Source organism: Kogia breviceps, chromosome 12 (genome assembly GCF_026419965.1).
Source record: "Kogia breviceps isolate mKogBre1 chromosome 12, mKogBre1 haplotype 1, whole genome shotgun sequence".
Lineage (NCBI taxonomy): Eukaryota > Metazoa > Chordata > Mammalia > Artiodactyla > Physeteridae > Kogia > Kogia breviceps.
The window spans coordinates 13,763,883-13,784,263 of NC_081321.1; the positions used below are offsets into that span (position 1 = coordinate 13,763,883).

Sequence of the window (20,381 nt, forward strand, 5' to 3'; positions counted from 1 at the left end):
TTGGTGCGTTCAGTTCCCTACCCCCTCTCGTCGATTGTTGCTGCACTTGGAGGATCCGCCGCGGCTGGCGGCAAGTACTAGTGTGTTTGTTTTTGTTTTCCTGGGTCTTTCTTTTGGTGTGGGGATGATCCAGGATTACATTGTGACTGATATTACTTACTTGTACATTTTTTTTTGGATCTTTGCAAGGGGAAAACTACTAGTAACGAGTTTTATATAATTAAGTTAAATTTGTTACAGGTTTTCATGTTCAGGATAAACAATTTTTAAACCTTGGGTGAAAATACTTGCAACAGTTTAAGGTGACTGTGTTTTACCTTAGAACAACTGTTGCCTGCCAACTTGTGTGCATGTGTGTGTGAAAACACTTCAAAATTGATTTAAAAGATGTAAATTTAAAAAAAAAAATCACTTGTGTTTCTATACACTAATAGTGAACAATCAGAAAGAGAAATTAAGAAAACAATTCCACTTGTAACTACATTTAGAAGAATTAAATACCTAGGAATAAATTTAACCAAGGAGGTGAAAGACCTGTACACAGAAAGCCATAAGACACCAACATAAATTGAAAAAACAAAAGTAAATGGAAAGATATTCCCTACTCATGGATTGGAAGAATTAACATTGTTTAAATGTCCGTACTACCCAAAGCAATCTGCAGATTCAATCAATATTGAATCAATCCCTATCAATATTCCAATGGCATTTCCAGAGAAACAGAACCTACAACCATAAAATGTGTATGAAACCACAAAAGAGGACAAATAGCCAAAGCAATCTTGAGAAAGAACAAATTTATGGCAAATGAGCCAAAAACATACAATGGGGAAAAACAGTCTCTTCAATAAATGGTGCTGGGAAAACTGGACAGTCACATGCTAAAAAAAGGAACTGGGCCACTATCTTATACCATACACAAATGTTAAGTCAAAATGGATTAAGTACTTGGATATAAGACTTGAAACCATAAAACTCCTAGAAGAAACATAGGAAAAAGGATCCCTGACATTGAGCTTAGTGATGATTTTTGGATTTGACACCAAAAATAAAGGCAACAAAAGCGAAAATAAACAACTGGGACTATATCAATCTACAAAGCTTCTGCACAATAAAGAAAACCATCAACAAAATGAAAAGGCAGCTTACCAAATGGGAGAAAGTATTAACAAATCATATATCTAGTAAAGGACTAATATACAAAGACGTCATACAACTCAGCAAAGAAACCAAACAAGCCAATTAAAAACTGGACAGATGATCTGAAAAGACATTTTTCCAAAGAAAACATCCAGATGGCCAACAGGTACATGAAAAGGTTTTCCACATCACTAATCATCAGAAAAATGCTAATCAAAACCACAGTGAGGTATCACTTCACATATAGAATGGCTATTATCAAAAAGACAAGAAATAACAAGGGTGGCAAGGATGTGGAGAAAAGGGAACACTTGTACACTATTGGTGGAAATGTAAATTGGTGTTACCATTATGGAAAATAGTATGGAGGTTCCTCAAGAAATTAAAAATAGAGCTACCATATGATCCAGCTGTTCTACTTCTGGGTATTTATTCAAAGAAAATGAAAATACTAATTCAAAATGGTATGTGTACCTCCATTTTTATTGCAGCATTATTTACTATAGCCAAGGTGTGGAAGCAATCTAAGTGGCCATCAAAAGATGAATGAATAAAGAAAATGTTGTATAGACCCACAATGAAATATTATTCATCCATAAAAAGAAGAAAATCTTGTCATTAGTGACATCATGGATGGATGGACCTTAAGGGCATTATGCTTAGTGAAATAAGTCAGGCAGAGAAAGAAAATACCACTAGATTTCACTTGTATGTGGAATCTAGACAAAATGAAACCAAGCTCATAGATACAGAGAACAGATTGGTGACGGCCAGAGGTCGGGGGAGGGGTGAAATGGGTAAAGGTGGTCAAAAAGTATAATCTATCAGTTATAAAATACATAAGTCACGAGGATATAGTGTACAGCAGGCTGACTATAGTTAACAGTACTGTGTTGTGTATTTGAAAGTTGGTGAGAGTAGATCTTAAAAGTACTCATCATAAGAAAAAAATTTTGGAACTCTGTGGTGATGGATGTAAACTAGACTTCATAGTCAAATCATTATGTTGTACACCTGAAACTAATATAATGTTATATTAATATTATGTTATTTTAATGTTCTATTAATTATATTAAAGTTAATTATAAACTTCATTTTAAAAGTACTAATGTACTTTTAAGGACTGAAATATAAAATATCTAATATTTAAAATCTTGCTTGAGGGACTCAGGAAAAGAATGGAGATAATGGGAGGAAGGGTTGGTGAACTGGAAGATAGATCAAGGGAAATAATCCAGTTTAAAGAACATGGAGAAAAAAGATTGAAAAAAAAGAATAGAATTTTAGGGGTCTGTGGGAAAACACCCAAAGAGCTAACATTAGGTCACATTTGTTTTCTGGACTCCCAGGACAGAAGAAAGAGATTGGGGCAGAAAAATATTTGAAGAAATAATGGCCAAAACTTCCAAAGTTTAGTGAAGGACATAAATTTATAAATTTAAGTAACTTAGTGAGTACCAAAAGGAAAAACTCAAAGATAACCATGCATTTATATATTCTCAAACTGCTAAAAACCAAGGACAAAGAAAAAATAGTGAATCAGCTAGAGAAAAACACTTGGCATATAGGAGAACAATGAAACAATGTAGGCAAGAAAAAATTGAAGCGAGAGACAGTGGAACATCATTAAAGTGTTGAAAGAAAAGAACTGTCGACTTAGAATTCTATAGCCATGGATTATACCCTTCAGCAACAAAAGAAAAATACATATTCCAATGAAGGAAAGCAACAAGAATTTCATACCCTGGATTTGCAGAGTGAGTTTCCCAAAAGAAGAACCTGATATTCAGTCTATTGTTTTCAACTTTCTTAGATATAGTTCATCCTTCCAGCCCCTCATAACTCAGTCCTGATGATCTGTTCCAGCATATTGGCCATAACATTCAGATTATTAACACCTCTACATCATATATCTATATCTTTATTTAAATCATGATAAAACTGTTTAGTTGGACAGGATCAAGACAAATATTTGAGGTATATGGGTAAAAACTCATATTTTACCTCTAAACTACTAGTTTCTGCTTTTTGTAATCCATCTTTTTCCCATACTATCAAATTTAATATCATAAAGCTAATCTTCCAGTATTTCATCTGTTCTTCACAATTCCTCAGCAATCTCTAACAAAACATATTCTGTCTCTTATCTGTACAATTTTCTCAGCACTTGCGGATAGAGGCTAAGGGTTAGGAAATTTGCAATCATTTAGAGTGGTTCAGTGCAATTGTAAAAAAAAAAAAGAAAAGAAAAAAAAATTTTAATTAGCAGTTAATTTACAAACAGTTCTTCAGTATTTGCTATGGAGTAGATTGTGAAAAATAAATGAGGTTTAATGCCTTACTTGTTACATGTTATTAAGAAATGGAAAAACTTTTCAAACAAGACACTTCAGTGATAAATTCTGGAGCCATAATTAGAATTCTGGACTTTTAGAAGCAATTCAATCTGTATGTATTGAGTCAGAAAAGGAATTCTATCTACTAGACTGTGACTTCTGTCTCGTTGTTAACTACATCATGTTGAGGATTAAAATGTAAATATATGTAAATATATGTATAAAACACCAGATGATCATGCCAAAGAGTTTGTTATTTCTCTGAAAGCAGAAACTATTTTTATCACTTTTCTGTGTCCTCTCCCAGACCATCCAAAGTGCTAGACACATGGCAGTTTGATTTTTGAGTTAATTTTTTAAAAAATTATTGGAAATCACCTATTGATGATAAAAGTTCTATTAAAGGCTTAAATTGGTGTGAAATGAAGCAGAAGACCATCCTAACTGAATTCATGAATACCTTAAATCGTCCCATTCTATACTAATTAACACAAAGAAAGATTGGAAAGACCATTCCACCATTTCTTTAACTGAAGCATACAGCAAACCACATATCAGAAGCACTTTTATTGTACTTCTGTACTTTTTTTTTTTTTTTTTTTTTTTTTTTTTTTTTTTTTTTTTTTTTTTTTTTTTGCGGTATGCGGGCCTCTCACTGTTGTGGCCTCTCCCATTGCGGAGCACAGGCTCCGGATGCACAGGCCTAGCGGCCATGGCTCACGGGCTTAGTTGCTCCGCGGCATGTGGGATCTTCCCGGACCAGGGCACGAACCCGTGTCTCCTGCATTGGCAGGCGGATTCTCAACCACTGCGCCACCAGGGAAGCCCTGTACTTCTGTACTTTTGTTGTACATTGTCATTTTATAAAAAGACCCTCTTCATGATGGCTAGCCTCAGTTTCAGAACTGAAATTTGGCAGGCACATAGATGAGGAAAATGCTTTTTTATTGTTTTGTTTCTGGCATAGACCTCAGGTTTTTATAGTCCCATCATATTTTAATCATTGTCAGTTGAGTTCTTCCAAAGCCTATATTATCCTATGATTGGAAACATTTAAGTTTAAAAAACCTTGATGGAAAATTCTAATAAATTATTCATCAAAAAGATAATAACCTATTAAATACAATTAAACTTCGAATTAATCAACAGACGTTTCCAAAGTGTCTGATATTTTTAAACCATGTACCTTCATCACGTTTCTGATAAAATTTGATCTAGAAATGCTCTTAATTTGAATCTGACAGTTTCCTTTGCATTCTTTGTAGAGAGTCTGTATAGGGTAGTGGTTAAGAGCATAGGCTTTATAGAAAAACCTCTTAAAATAAAGACAATACTGGCTCAAGGATTATTTTAAGAGAGTGCTTTAAATAAATTAAATATTCAGTAGGTGGTAGCTATTATTACTATGTATGAAAAATAAATATATTTCTCATATACTCATATGAAAATACCAAAGAGTTGCTGGCATACCCTACGATGTGAGATGGTTTATATTCTGCTTTGTCTTTATACCAACATGTTACTGCTTACTTTTTTTTTTCTCAATTTTGATAAATTAACCATATATTCAAGATACTTTCATTCATTGATCATAAAAAAAAGCATTGAAAACCATTTGAAATGCTGTGTGCAGTCTGAGGCAAGAAATGAAGGCAGAAAATTGGTATATTTAATTATTAACAATATTATTTAGAAGTCAACATTGTGAATAAAGATTTACTAATATACATAATTTTAATGTTTATAACCTAAAATAATAACCTAGCTAAGAATCCCCTATATTTCATTCTTCAGTTAAGAAAGAAGTCTCTTCCACCAGTGAATACTAAGAATATCCTAAGGCTTTTCAACTAGAGGGACCTCTCTTTAAACAAACAAACGAAAAAAATTTTGATTTCTCAGATGTCATTAAAGTCCTTTTGCTATCTGATAAATTTAAGAAATACAAAATTTTAAAACTACTATAAATGCAGTAGTGTTTTTAAATTATAAAATTGTATTAACAAAAGCACCTACTGATATGTGAAAAAAATAGTACAGTAGTAAACGTGTATGAGACATATTTATTTTCTCTGCAGGGAGCGCTTGGTGCTAATGCGGGTCCCGCTCCCTGCCTCCACACAAAGGTCCCCATAAAGCACTCCTCCAATTAAATTGAATGTACCTTTTTCTGTTTCTTCCATGTACTCCACAAAGCAGGACATGGAGGGGAAAGCTTATAGGAGGTTGAGAGATGGCATAGGAATGTAGCACAAAAATATGACTTTAGTTCACACTTCACCATATATTAAGCCCCCAAGAAATTGTCAGGTCATCATTAGCTCCTAGAAGGAGATTTAAATAACCCACTGTGCTTATCGTTAAGGAGATTTTTAATGAGTTAGTGGGAGAAGTCTGGAGAGGTGGAGAGGACTATCACAGAAGAGTAAACACGGTCTCAGGAAGAGGACAGCAATTACAGATCCAGTCTCCGGGAGGAAGAAATGGTGACCAAGGATTCGTTCTGAGAAGGACTACAAGTAATTATGTTACAAATTCAGTCTAGCTCCAGATGGAGAAAAAAGGAGTAAGAAAATGTAGTAAGCATCTAATTGTGTAACATGATCTGAGAGGTGAGATAAAGTCAAAGTTTTCGAAGTGGAGCATTAAGACATTGGATGTAACAAACAGAACTTAACACATATATTCCTAATGCAAAGATGTGCTTGAGAAGATGAGCTCTAGCAGAGAGATGCCTTCAAACAGCTTAGAGTTCAGGGTAAACACCTAGGACAGACCTTGGAAATAGACCCCAAGATACATCTTTTTTACCCTGCAGTGGGCTTTTTATTGTTTGGTTACAATAAGAAATATTGCAATAGGTAAGAGAAATTACTTAAAACTTAGGAAGTTAGGAAGACTTCTGGTTTTTATATTGCATTATAAATAATGATTCAGCAAATACTTATGAAGTACTTTCAAAGAACTAGGAACTATGAATATATAGCTCATTTAATTAGTCATTTGATAACTGTTTATTGAGTATTCACTATATGCCAAGTACTGTGTTAGGGACAGGACTCCTATAAAAGAAAAGAATGCTGTAAGGGAGACATAGCTATGAAAAGAAAGAAACGAATAAGGTAAAAGGAAAGCCCAATCTCAAGTGAGGATTTAAAATTTTTAATTGGAGATTCAGAAACATACTGAAAGCTTAGGAAGAAAGAAATGAGGGTGGGGTTAAGGTAGTAGGGTACAGTAACCAATGGAGCAAAACCCAAAGCAAATATGGGGGGAGGGGAAGTATGGAACAACAAGACATGGATTTTCCTTTCAAATAATTTCTCATCTCATAAGGAAGCTAACACATATATAAAACCAATTTTAAACATAGAAAATGTAAGCATTTTAACAGGAAATCTAGAATATATAAAATTCTGAGTTAGTCTGAGCAAAAAAAAAAAAAGCAAATTTGGATGACTTCACATCATCTGAGCACAGTAAAAATATTAGCCAGAATTCTTTAAAAAGTGGTAGTGCTGCTTGACTTCAATCCACCGTGAATAAAAACATCCTCTGGGTGACACAAGGAAACTTCTCATTGTTTGAGCCTCAGACTAAGAACTCTGTAACCCCAAGCCTTATGACTCTTCAAGTCAAAGTGTTAAGTCTTTGTGAAGGTCTAAAACACAACCAGAGTAAAATTTCTGGGGTAAGATGGACAAGTAGGAGCTATTTAATCATTTTAAAATAAAATTTAATTCACATAAACATAAGGGCAAACAGTAAAATGAGAAGTATTGATGAAAAGACACCTAGTGCTCTCTTTAAGAAATTAGATGAGATCTTTAAGGAGCAGGATACAGTGCCAGTAAGAAGAGGAAGAAGAAAAAGTGTTGATAAGACAGCTGCTCTAGGGGGAGAAAGGATTCTCTTAAAAAGAAACCCATGTCTGCACTTACAGCCGCGGAGGACACACTCAGTGTGCTGCTCAGATCGAATGCATCCCTGACTTAAATTGTTCTGTTCTTCTGAAAACAACAGGATATTCAAGGACCTTGTCAGACACTAATTGGAAACAGAAGCCCAAACCTTTCATTGCTAAATGCTTGGTGAAGGCTGGTATACAAAACACTTTTTCCCTTCTGTGATTGGGAGTTTATTCCTCAGTGGACTCCTTGAATGTTTTGAGAAGGAAAGTGACAGGATCAAAGCAGCTTTACAGGAAGGTTAAATGCAACAGTGATATACAGGATGAATGAAGAAATGAAGTGGGAAGACTGGGGCATAAAAAAGTAATTATTTATAGTATTATAAAAAAGTAATTAAAAATCTAATTATAAGTTAGGAAATAAAGATCTGTGGTGACAGATGAACTAGGGCAAAAAGGAAGGATGTTGAAATTGGTACATACTTGGATTTGAAAATCAATGACAAGGGAGACACTGGAGAAATGAAATTGTGTCATTTAATGCAATTTTAACAAGGTGAAAAAATCTGTTTTGGAGTGGTGAGGAAAGGTAGAAGATAGATTTTGTTTAGAGTATAAGGTACTTGTAAAACTCTTTACAGGTCACTAGGCTGGGATCCTAAGGATGAATTACAGATTCTTATTTGGGAGTTTTCAGTGGTTCTCAACTGGGGTCAGTTTTGCTCCCCAGGGGACGTTTAGCAATGGCTGGGGACATTTCTGGTGTCACAGCTGGGAGGATGGTGCTATTGCAGTCTGGTAGGTAGAGGTCAGTAATGCTGTTAAACATCCTCAATGCACACAACAGCCCCCTACAACAAAGAATCATTTGGCCCCAAATGCCACTAGTGCCAAGATTGAGAAACCCTGCTCATAAATGTCCTAGTACATTAGGCATATCTTGTCCAATCAATGCATGTAGTGTATTCTTGTTCAATTTATCGAAAATAAAAATAGTAACAAGCATTTATTGACTCTTACTCTATTTCAGGCACTATACTCACATTACATGGTTTATTTTATTTAATTTTTTGAATGCTTTGAGACAGATATCACCTTTATCCTCATTTAACAGGTTAGGAAACTGATCCACAGAAAAGTTATCTACCAAAAGCCACGTAGCTGGGATATTTGGAGGCCCAGATTGCAACCAAAAAGTCCTTTTCCAGAACCATGATTCTAACCACTAAGATGAAACATACAATGATTATAGGTATGGTATCCTCAAGCCCAGTGCCCAGTGGTAGAAAAGAGAGACAATTACACAGAGCAAAAACACTTTTCTCCCTTCATTTTTCACACACACACACACAAATCAACTCTCAAATATTAATAGCAGTTTTTTTCTGTATCACAGAAAATTCCATTGTGCCATTGATACATTTCAGAGCTTCTCCTGGGGGAGGGTTTCGTGTGGGACAGGGATACCTTGAGCACCATCTAAAGCAGCAGGTTTGACAATCTTAGCGTTTTGACATGTGGGTGTGTCCAGATGTATTTTATCTAATTTGCGAATAATAATACAGAGCCAGATTTTCCCAATGACATAATTTTTACCATGTAAATTAAAACGGAATAAAAGTTAGTCCTAAAATAATATATGTCACGTTCTTACTTTCCAATATGCTGTTTTGAATGCCAAAGAAAGATGTAAAATTAAAGCTAACGACATTGGGGGTGTCACTGGATGTTTGCAAGTGAATGGTGCTGTGATTCAGAATATAAAAAATATTTGTTGGAAACTCCTGATTTAATAGTTAGAATGTATTCACTAAGAGAACCATTTAATTCCTCAATTGTGACTTTCAAATCGTCCACTTAAATATAAATTACACAAGCATTTCTCATTTTCTCAAACTAGATATGCATAGTTTTTTAGTACAATTTGTTCTCCATTTGGTCACAAAGATAGAACCCATTTCTCTGAAGTACAGTGGTTTCCAAATTTTTAAAACAGTATACTCATTCTTCAAATTTATTAAGGAATAAAAATATCCATAAGAAAAAAGTGGAAAAGGAAGAGAGACATTCTGAAACCAGGATGGGGGAGCAGGGGTGTTAGGATAAACTAGAGAGAGGGGGTCCAGAGATCTACTCATTGGGCATCACTGATCTACCCACCAGGCAGCAACTTAGGCAACTTTGGGAGCCCCACAGAGCACAATTTTAAAAGGATTATCCAATATATTGGAGGATAATTTAGGTAATAAAATTATTATAACTCTTACAGTCTTATAAGTATATTAAACTTGTAGGTCTAATTGATATTTTTGTTTGAAAATGTGATATTATATAATATGCATTTACATATCATTAAATGCTACATCTTATGTGCTAAACTTGAATTATTTATTTTCAAGTGGTGTACAGTCTCCTTAGGCACTCAGTTCCTGTCTCTGCCTGTGGGTTGTATTCATCTCTTGACCATTTCTGTCAAAAATGCAAATTTAGCTAGTGGGAACATGCTATAAAGCACAGGAAGCTTAGCTCGGTACTCTGTGATGACCTAGATGTGTAGGAGGGAGGTCCAAGAGGGAGGGGATCTATGTATACATATAGCTGATTCACTTCATTGTACAGCAAAAACTAACACAACATTGCAAAGCAATTATACTCCAATTTAAAAAAATGCAAATTTAGTTTTTACTATAAAAAGCTAAAGCCAATCACATTTAGTGGACTTTTAAATGTAGTTCTCTGACACAACACTTAATTTAAGATGGACAGTTTTATTCTTTTAAACTGTATTTTGAGATTATTTTTGAGCAATGATGTATTTCTTTTGATTGTTCTCTTATTTTCTGATAAACAGTGACTGTAATAAATCTTGATCCTGCCTTTGGTCTAGATATTTAGTAGCTGTGTACTTGGGTTCTTTAATAGTGATGCACATTAATATTTATAGCCATTTTCCTTTGCAGCATCTCCCAGATGGCTCCACGCCCAGTGCACATGTTGAATTTTATCTTTTACCGTATCCCAGTGAAGTTCGGAGGAGGAAAACAAAATCTGTTCCAAAATGTACCGACCCCACTTACAATGAAATTGTAAGTATGAGTCAACTCTTGTCCAGTCGTTTTGTATTTTTCTTACCATTTTTCAGCTTAACCAAATATGGAAAATTTACAGTAATTGGCAGCATTATTCCATAAAGGGAAGACATTTCCCAAAATAGCCACTGTCTGCCGATCACTGTTCTTGATGCTATAGGAACTGGAAAATACAGATACTGCTTTCAAAGTGCTTATGAACCAATTTTCAAATTGGGGCTAGCCTCCAGCAAGAGCCCAAGATTTTACAGCATTTGTTTCACCTACTAACATTCTCCCTGACTCTACCTTATTTTCTCTAACAAGTTTTTCTCTACCTGTTTTTCCTTACCTAATAACTTTATCATAGTCTAACCTGTGTATAGCAATAAACTTTATAAAATCTCTTTTGAAAAACTGAAAAAAAATAAAGAAGTACAAAGTACAAATTATATTGAAGTTAATTTATATTATATATAGCTAATTCATTTGTAGTATATGATTTGAACATCTATTTCTAAGGCAAACCCTACATTTATTCTGATTCCATCCTTTCCCATCTCCTCTGTACCTTGCTCACTTAATTATTTGCTCACCTTTTCTTAAGGCTATCTCATCCACTGGCTCCTCAACTCAGAAATCTTAAAAAAAACAAAACAAAACAAACTCTTCAAGTCAGCCTTTCTAAAGCATCCAAATTTTCTTTCCCTCACTATCACCTCCAAACTTTTGCAAAATTAACACATTTCCTGCTCTCAGTTCATCACTTCCTTCTCACCCTTTAATCCTTTGCAATGTGGATTCTGACCTTGACTGATGCTGTTTTGTTCAAATGACGTCAAAAGACTCCTAATTGCTCAATCCAATGAGCCATCAGGCTCTCCTCTCCGGAACAGTTAGATGGCAGCACTATTAACTGCTTCCTCTTTCTTTACACCTCCCTTTTGCTTCTTAAGTTCTACCTTTTCTCTTTTTTTAATCAACATAATTAATTTTTATTGGTGTATAGTTGCTTTACAATGTTGTGTTAGTTTCTGCTGTACAGCAAAGTGAATCAGCTATAGGTATTACATATATCCCCTCTTTTTTGGATTTCCTTCCCATTTAGGTCACCACAGAGCATTGAGTAGAGTTCCCTGTGTTATACAGTAGGTTCTCATTAGTTATCTATTTTATACATAGTAGTGTATACATGTCAGTCCCAATCTCCCAGTTCATCCCACCTGTCCTTACCCCACTTGGTGTCCATACATTTGTTCTCTACATCAGTGTCTCTATTTCTGCTTTGCAAATAAGTTCATCTGTACCATTTTTCTAGATTCCACATATAAGCAATATTATACAGTATTTGTTTTTCTCTTTCTGACTTCATTGAGTTCTACCTTTTCTTAATTCCCTTCTATCTTCTCTAACCACTCTTTTTCCTTCATTGCCATTTTTCCTCTGAAAATATTTGCTGGAGTTCCATGACCTACCCTCATCTCTTGATATATACACTCAGAAGTATCTTATGTATCTACAGATTTTCATTTATCACTTGTAGGTTGCCTCTGAATTTATTCCTCAAATGCTGGCTTCTCTCCCAAGCTTTAAACCTGTACTTCTACCTGATTATTAAAGAGCCCCTTTAGGATGCCTCCTATGCACTTTAAAAAAAAAAAAAAATTATTTATTTTTGGCTGTGTTGGGTCTTCGTTTCTGTGCGAGGGCTTCTCTAGTTGCGGTGAGCGGGGGCTGCTCTTCATTGCAGTGCGCAGGCCTCCCACTATCGCGGCCTCTCTTGTTGCGGAGCACGGGCTCCAGACGCACAGGCTCAGTAGTTGTGGCTCACGGGCCCAGTGGCTCCACGGTATGTGGGATCTTCCCAGACCAGGGCTCGAACCTGTGTCCCCTGCACTGGCAGGCAGATTCTCAAGCACTGCGCCACCAGGGAAATCAGGCTTTCCTCCTCTGTTTGCCATCTCCTAGGAAGAAACTTTCTAATGACATCACCCTCTCCCTCACTCACAAATCCAGTTAATCCCTAAGTTTTGTCAGTTCTACTTGTGCAGCCACCTGCCTCTTCAATCCATCTTCTCCTCTGTGTCCCATCGCTACTTCTTTGTTTGAAGACGTTGCAACTTCGGCTAATATAAGAGCCTCCTATCTTGTTTTTCAATTAAATCATTCAAATCTCTATCTAAGGTGTCAAAAACTACTCATATTTATTATCCTCCTACTTAACTTTTTTCAAATGTTCCTTACTGCCTACTGAATAATATCCAAATCCCAAGTGTGGCATTCACAGCCTTTCAAATTTGACTCAGTAATTTTCCTGAGTTGTCTCTGGAGCAATATCATCCTTATATACTTTTTCAAAAAAATTTTTGTTTTGAGGTAATTGTAGATTCACAAGCAGTTGGAAGAAATAATATGTAGAGAATTCAAGTACGCTTCAACCACTTTCCTGCAATGGTAACACTTTGCCTGACTACTGGCGATATCACTGCCAGGAAGTGGACATTGATACGGTCCACTGACCGTATTCCGATTTCTCCAGTGTTACGTGTGTTCTTCTGTATATGTGTGCATGTTTAGTTCTGTGCATTTATATCACGCGTGTAGTTTTGTGTGATCATCCCCACAGTCAAGGTACAGAACATTACATCACAGTGATTCCTGGTGCTACCCTGTTATAGCCACAGACACTCTTCTCCCTCTAATGCCCCATCCCCAAGCCCTGGCAACTATTAATCTATTCTCTATCTCTATAACTGTGTCATTTCAAATGTTCTGTAAATGGAATCATACAGTTTGTTACATTTTCACTTACCATAGTTCCCTAGAGATCCATCCAAGTGGCTGCATGTATCAATAGTTTGTTCATTTTCACTGCTAAGTAGTAGTCATGGCATGGAGGTACGACAGTTTCTTTAACTGTTTACCGATTAAAGGACATTTGGGTTATTTCTGGCTTGGGGCTATTGCACACAAAAGCTGCTGTGCACATTGATATATAGGTTTTTGTGTAAACATAAGTTGTAATTTCTCTAAGCAAATTCTCAAGATGTAATTACTGGGGTATACGGTAATGCTGTACATAGTTTTTCAAGAGACTGTCAAACTCCTTTTCTATACCATTTACACTCTCACCAGCAATGTTTGTGCCAATTTCTCTACATCTTTGTCAGCATTTAGTGTTATCACTATATTTAATTTTAGTTCTTTTGAAAGGTATAGAGGGATAGCTCATTGTGGTTTTAATTTGCATTTATCTAGTAGCTAATGATGCTGAATTTTTTTCATGTGCTTATTTACCATCTGCATACCCTCTTTCATGAAATGTCTCTTCGTGTCTTTGTTCATTTTCTAATTAGTTTGCATTTTTACTCATTTTTACTGTTGACTTTTGAGATTCTTTATATACTATGGATTATGATCCTTTGTCAGATGTGTGGTTTGCAAATATTTTCTCCCAGTCTGTAGTTTGACTTTTCCTCCTTTTCTCAGGGTTTTTCAGAGTAAAAATTTTCAATTTTGATGAGACCCAGTTTATCCATTTTTTTTTCTTTTGTAGACTGCATATTTGGTGGCAAGTCTAAGAACTCTTCACCTAGCACTAAGTTCTAAAGATTTTCTCCTATATTTTTTCTAAATGTTTTATAGTTTTACATTTTACATCTAAGTCCATTATTCATTTTTAGTTGATTTTTGAAGAAAGCGTGAGGCTTAGGTTGAGGTTCACTTTTTTTTGCCTACGAATGTCAGTTATTTCAGCACCATTTATTGAAAAAGCAATTCTTCCTTTGTTAAATGTCTTTTGCACCTTTGATAAAAATAAGTAACATTTGTTTGCTCATGCCCTTCCATTGCCCCATACTTAGTCATATTCTCAAGTCACATCAGACAGCTTGTCATTTCCTGCATAATCCCTATGACCTCTGTGATAGAGCTCCCTCCTGCCCTTCTCTGCCAACTCTGAGGTTCACCTCAGATATGGACTCTGTGAGCCAGTCTCTCTTCCCTGCCTCTTACGCCACATTTACCATTTCTTATTTATTCCTACACAGACCTCTTTCTTCTAGTACATTGAAAACTTCTTGAGGACAAGGAAAATGTCGTATGTTTCTTAGTATCTTTGAAACTTAGCTACTTCTAAAAAGATTTGTGGAATTAAATATTTGGGATAGTTTTATAAGTGACACTTTATGTGTACATGTATAAAATGTAAAACTATCAAACATTTATATATATTCAAATAATAGATACTTTAGTAAGGAAATATATTTTGACATTTTATTATTTGTCACGATGTCAACAGCTAGAGGTGTACACCTCCCAACTATATATCCCTAGTTTCCATATGTTCTGGGTATAAGACCCCCTACATCAATATCAAGAAATTTCTCAGACTGCATGCTGTACTTCAGCATTTGTATCTAAGGAAACACATAAGGATGAAAAGCCACTAACAATCCAGGAGTTTAAATAAATTTGTGTTTTATTTATCTCAAGCTATATGTACTATAAAAACCAGTAGCAAATGCACATGTGTGGAGATTATTTTATGATGCTTGCTGTGTCCATAAATTGTCTCATGGCTTGCAATAATTCTGAGTCCTCACACATTCATGGCCCATTGATTAAAAATCACTGCAATACTTTTCTCCATCAGCCCATACTTGTAGCTTGGACACACAGTGTTTATACATTGAACACATTTAAAATTGTTTCAAAAACAGTAGTTCATAGTCTATGCATAGCAAACTCCAATTTATACATAACCCAAATGAGAGGAAATGTGAATTAGTGTATGGATAAGTGACTAATAGCAATGATCATCATATAAACAAATTTGACAGGGAAGCTGGTTGAATTTAGAAAGCCATGAGAAGAAAAACACTAACAGTATCTTAATTTTTCTCCCATTATGCTGTGTATCAATAAAAGAATCTTTATAAGAAATGCAAAAAAAGTGCAGCAGTTTAAACTGTGGTTTTACTTCCTCTCCCCCTCAGCTGTGATATAAACCCCCCCATCTCTGTGCCAAATCCCTCAATTATTCCTGTGCATTCTTAGCAACACCTTATACAGTCGTCCCTCATCCCTTTGTATCTGCAGGGAGATTGGTTCCAGGAGCCCCGAGTATACCAAAATTCATGGATGTCCAAGTGCTTTATATAAAATGGCATAATATTTGCATATAACCTATGCACATCCTCCCGTATACTTTAAATCATCTCTAGATTACCCATAATACTTGATACAATGTAAATGCTATGTAAATAGTTGCTAGAAATTCAACTTTTCCTTTGGGGAACATTCTGAAATTTTTTCCTGAATATTTTTGATTTGTGGTTGATTGAATCCATGGATGCAGAACCCATGGATACAGGGGGCCAACCCTATGTGCTTTCTAAGGAGCCCGGTAAGTTATCACATGGCACCTACCTTGTTCTTAACTTCTCCCCCTGCTTTGCTTCCTGCGTACTGCTACATCAGCCACTCTGGGATTTCTCAAACTGCCAAAGCCAGGCAACGGTCTGGGAAGTGGGAGAGAACCACCTCACTCCCCTTCTTATAGAAATCTCTTAGAGGAATACAAAGTGAATATTACATCGCATCACCTTAAAAAGCTTTTCATGAAAATAGTTCTTTCAACTGTTATTCATAACCCTCTTTCTCCCTAATATTCTGAGAGAGGCTGGGTCAGGACCACTGCCAAGTGTCCCTTTAGTATCCACCCTGCAGATAGGAAAGCTCTGATACAGGGCCAAGCTTGTCACCTTGACACTTCCCAGAGTCACTCCCAACGGGTGCCAGCAGTCTTCCTAAAAACCCCTCACATAAAAATCCCTGTGGTAGACATGACTGGGCTCAGGATGGCGCAGGGCTGATGGTCGGAGCGCTCCTGGAATTGCCCTACAGCCTTTAATAAGCAGAGCTGGGATTCTGACTCCAGTGCCAGTGCTCTTTCTACTCCATGACCTTTGGCATCTGGTTAAGAACCATTATTTTTTAAATGATTCACTAGAAATACAGATTCTGTTTTAAAACAGAATTATATTGTTATAGTCAATGTATGTTGTACATTGTATTCCTTTCTTTTTCTCTATTGAAGTATAGCCAGTTTACAATGTTCTGCAAATCTCTGCTGTAGAGCAAAGTGACTCAGTTACACACATATAGACATTCTTTTTTAAATACTCTTTTCCATTATGGTTTATCACAGGATATTTAATATAGTTCCCTGTACTATACAGTAGGACCTTATTGTTTATCCATTCTATATATAATAGTTTACATTGTATTCCTTTCTTAGATATTATCCTACTTAATTAATTATCCTAAACAGTGTTTCTCTACTTGATGTGACAATTTCAGACCTACAAATTCAATGTTTGTCAGAAGGCAATGAAGACTTGACACATGCCTATGGGTAAAAAGTATTATAAAGTGAAATTAAAAGAGGTGTGCATTTTTGGTTCTGTTTATGTTAAGGCAGAATACATATTAAATCATTTGGTGAAAAGACTCAAAGAATATAATCATCTGTGTACTTCTCTAGCATTGCCCACTAATTATTCATTGCATTGGAAGAAAAAAGTGCTTATTGTTTTAAACAACGTTATGGATGCAGTAAAGCAATTAGAACATATATATATATATATATATATATATATATATATATCTTCCATAATGTACAATGATTACATGTTTATAAAACCTCAGTCACTTTCAAGAAAATAGCTTTTGCATAATGAAGCATGGGGAAAAAAATCCATAAAGTAATATAAACTTTGGAGTTCAAGTGTTTGTATTTTAACCAGGAAGGCAATTAATTCCTGTCATTTATTAAAGAATTTCAGCTTGGGGCTTCCCTGGTGGCGCAGTGGTTGAGAGTCCGCCTGCCGATGCAGGGGACACGGGTTCGTGCCCCGGTCTGGGAAGATCCCACATGCCGCGGAGCGGCTGGGCCCGTGAGCCGTGGCCGCTGAGCCTGCGCGTCCGGAGCCTGTGCTCCGCAACGGGAGAGGCCACAAAAGTGAGAGGCCCGCGTACGGCAAAAAAAAAAAAAAAAAAAAAAAAATTTCCGCTTGTTAAATACCTGGGAGACTCAATTTTGTGTACAACTGTTATCTCCAGTCCGGGAAGGCAAAATACCAAGAAACAACTGTTCTTTTTTTGTGTATTTGATGGCTCTTTTTCAGCTGTAATTATTAATGTTTACTATGTATCAGACTTTGTAATAAGGCTTATATTCATTATCTCATTTTATCCTTTCTCACAATGCCAGAAGGTAAATATTATTATCACCATATTCGAATGAGAAAACACATTCAGATGGCCCCCAACTTAGGATGGCTCAACCTGAATTTTTTTTTACTTTACGATGGTGCAAGAGAGATATACATTTAGTAGAAACCATACTTCAAATTTTGAATTTTGCTCTTTTCCCAGGTAGGATACTCTTTCCTGATGCTGAGCCACAGCTCCCAGTCAGCCACACAATCACGAGAGTAAATAGCCAATACGCTTACAACCATTTGGTATCGGACAACCATTCCGTCTTTCACTTTCAGTACAGTATTCAATAAATTACATGAGACATTCTGAGCACGTTTAATGTAGTTAGGCTAAACTATGATGTTTGGTGGGTTAGGCATATTACATGCATTTTCGGCTACAATAATTTCAACTTACCATAGGTTTATCAGGATGTAACCCCATTGTAAATGGAGGAAGAACTGGAGTTGACAACAGATTTATATACATATGAATCATTGATACTGATATGTTTCTTAGAAAGTTACATCTTTAGCACTAATTTATATGATTCACAGAGTTCTTAAGCCAGACTTTTCCAAAGGCCTAATGCTTAGAATTATTCCATTTTTCTTCATATACACTAACACTTCGAGGGCCCTTTCGTCTATTTTTCTCTGTAAAATAGGAGATAAATTCATCTGCTAAACGTGTTGTGGGGAGGAAAATGGAGGATAATTTAGACAGTTCAAAATAACCACTGTAGAGAAAAGGAAAGGAGCTTAACTCTGAAGTCCTGGGAAGATAAGCGTTCAGGAGCCAAGAGTGGTGCACGGAGTCCACGTTGAGCAGCGCTTTGCGATGAAAGATGAATTACATTGGTAGGCTTTTTTTTTTTTTTTGCGGTATGCGGGCCTCTCACTGTTGTGGCCTCTCCCGTTGTGGAGCACAGGCTCCGGACGCGCAGGCCTAGCGGCCATGGCTCACGGGCTTAGTTGCTCCGCGGCATGTGGGATCTTCCCGGACCAGGGCACGAACCCGTGTCTCCTGCATCGGCAGGCGGATTCTCAACCACTGCGCCACCAGGGAAGCCCCATTGGTAGGCTTTTGAAAGTTTTAAGGCAGCCCTTAAAATTGTTTACTATCCAGGGGAACTCAATAAATTAAATGGGATAATTTGAATAAGCTGTCCTAAGAAACTTAAAAGGTAATCTCCTGTCTGGAATGGGAGCAGGATTCTGGAAGAGTTGGTAGCCAGGAGATGTCACACGAAGCAGGGTAGACTGGATTCGCATATTATATTGTATCTCATTCCCTTGACTGAATTATTATTTACTTGATAAGTAGATCACTGTTCAGAGCAGCTTACAGATTGATCTTGAATGGAATTTCATTGATAAATTAATGGGTTCGTAAATGGTAGGCAAATACGGTATGATGGGCTAGAAATTGCATCCATACACACTGAGCAGGCCTCGCAGTGGATTCCAAGGCCTTTCCTCTCTATTTGTTTCCTCTGATTCTTTTTTGAATATACAGAGAATGCTTCTTTCTATCTTGTAGTTCAGCTGTAAAAAGCAAGCATGTTTGTATCATCATACGAAACTCCTCCAAATGTGTTATAAGGCGTTTCCTTGGCAACCATGTTGGGTCTATACACAGCTCGCCCATCCTTTGATGTATAACTAATTTCTTGATAGTACTACACTTTTAAAGCTTCTTTACCACTGCAGGCACCCAGTGGTAATGCCTGTGACTTACTTCTTGGATATTATAAAACACAGTTGAACAGCTCTCTTTTTTAAAAATAGTTACATGACTAGTAAGTGAAAAAGAGAAAAACACAAAGCTATACACACAACATAATTACAGCTCAGATTCTTAAAAAGTAATTATATATAGAAAACAAAAAACACATCAAAATATTAACTGTAATTATCTCCTAATGGTAGAAAGACATTTTTCCTTTCTTTTTAATTCTTTTTTTGTTTCATCCCCATATTTTATTTAATGAGCATATATTTTCATAACTAAAAATTAAACAATTTAAAATAAAGTAACCATAGAGCGACTGCTTCACATGTAGAAGGAAATACTGTACTACATTAAATTAACACAAGGAAATCATGGAGATTGGTCTGCTTTCCTCATTAGCCTTCAACAAAGAAAGATAGTGTTCAAGGTCCCATGTTGCACAGTAAATCCAAGGACAGTTGAAAGGTGACAGGTATTTAAATTTATTCCTAGAGAATGATTTACAGTCTTATTAAATTTGGGATAGACAATTTTTAATGGAATCAGAGTAAATTCTAAGCTTCTTAGAGAAATATTCTGTCATTAAACTCCTTTATGTTAGCAGAACCTTTAGCTCTTCAGAATTAGAGTTAGAAATGAAAGATTCTAACATTAACCTATCCAGTCCAAGGTACAAGATATCAGTGTGTAAATATTTTTGTTAAAAGCAGTATTTTTTAAAAGATGCATTTAAGCGTATCTGATTTATATTCTCATTATTGTCTCCCTTTTTAGGTAGTATATGATGAAGTCACAGAGCTCCAAGGACATGTCTTAATGCTTATTGTAAAGAGCAAAACCACCTTTGTAGGAGCAATTAATATCCAACTCTGTAGTGTCCCACTCAAGGAAGAAAAATGGTATCCACTAGGAAACAGTATAATTTAA

At 35.9% G+C, this 20,381-nt stretch overlaps 1 protein-coding gene across 3 annotated transcripts in view; it reads left to right on the plus strand.

The window, feature by feature from the left end:
• PIK3C2G (phosphatidylinositol-4-phosphate 3-kinase catalytic subunit type 2 gamma) overlaps nt 1-20,381 on the plus strand; it is a 342,287-nt gene extending 321,906 nt beyond the window's left edge. For all 3 annotated transcript variants that reach the window (XM_059082718.1, XM_059082719.1, XM_059082720.2), the window contains 2 exons: nt 10,347-10,472; nt 20,229-20,381. In XM_059082718.1, the coding sequence (XP_058938701.1) occupies nt 10,347-10,472; nt 20,229-20,381 (279 nt within the window). The remainder of the gene's footprint in view (nt 1-10,346; nt 10,473-20,228) is intronic.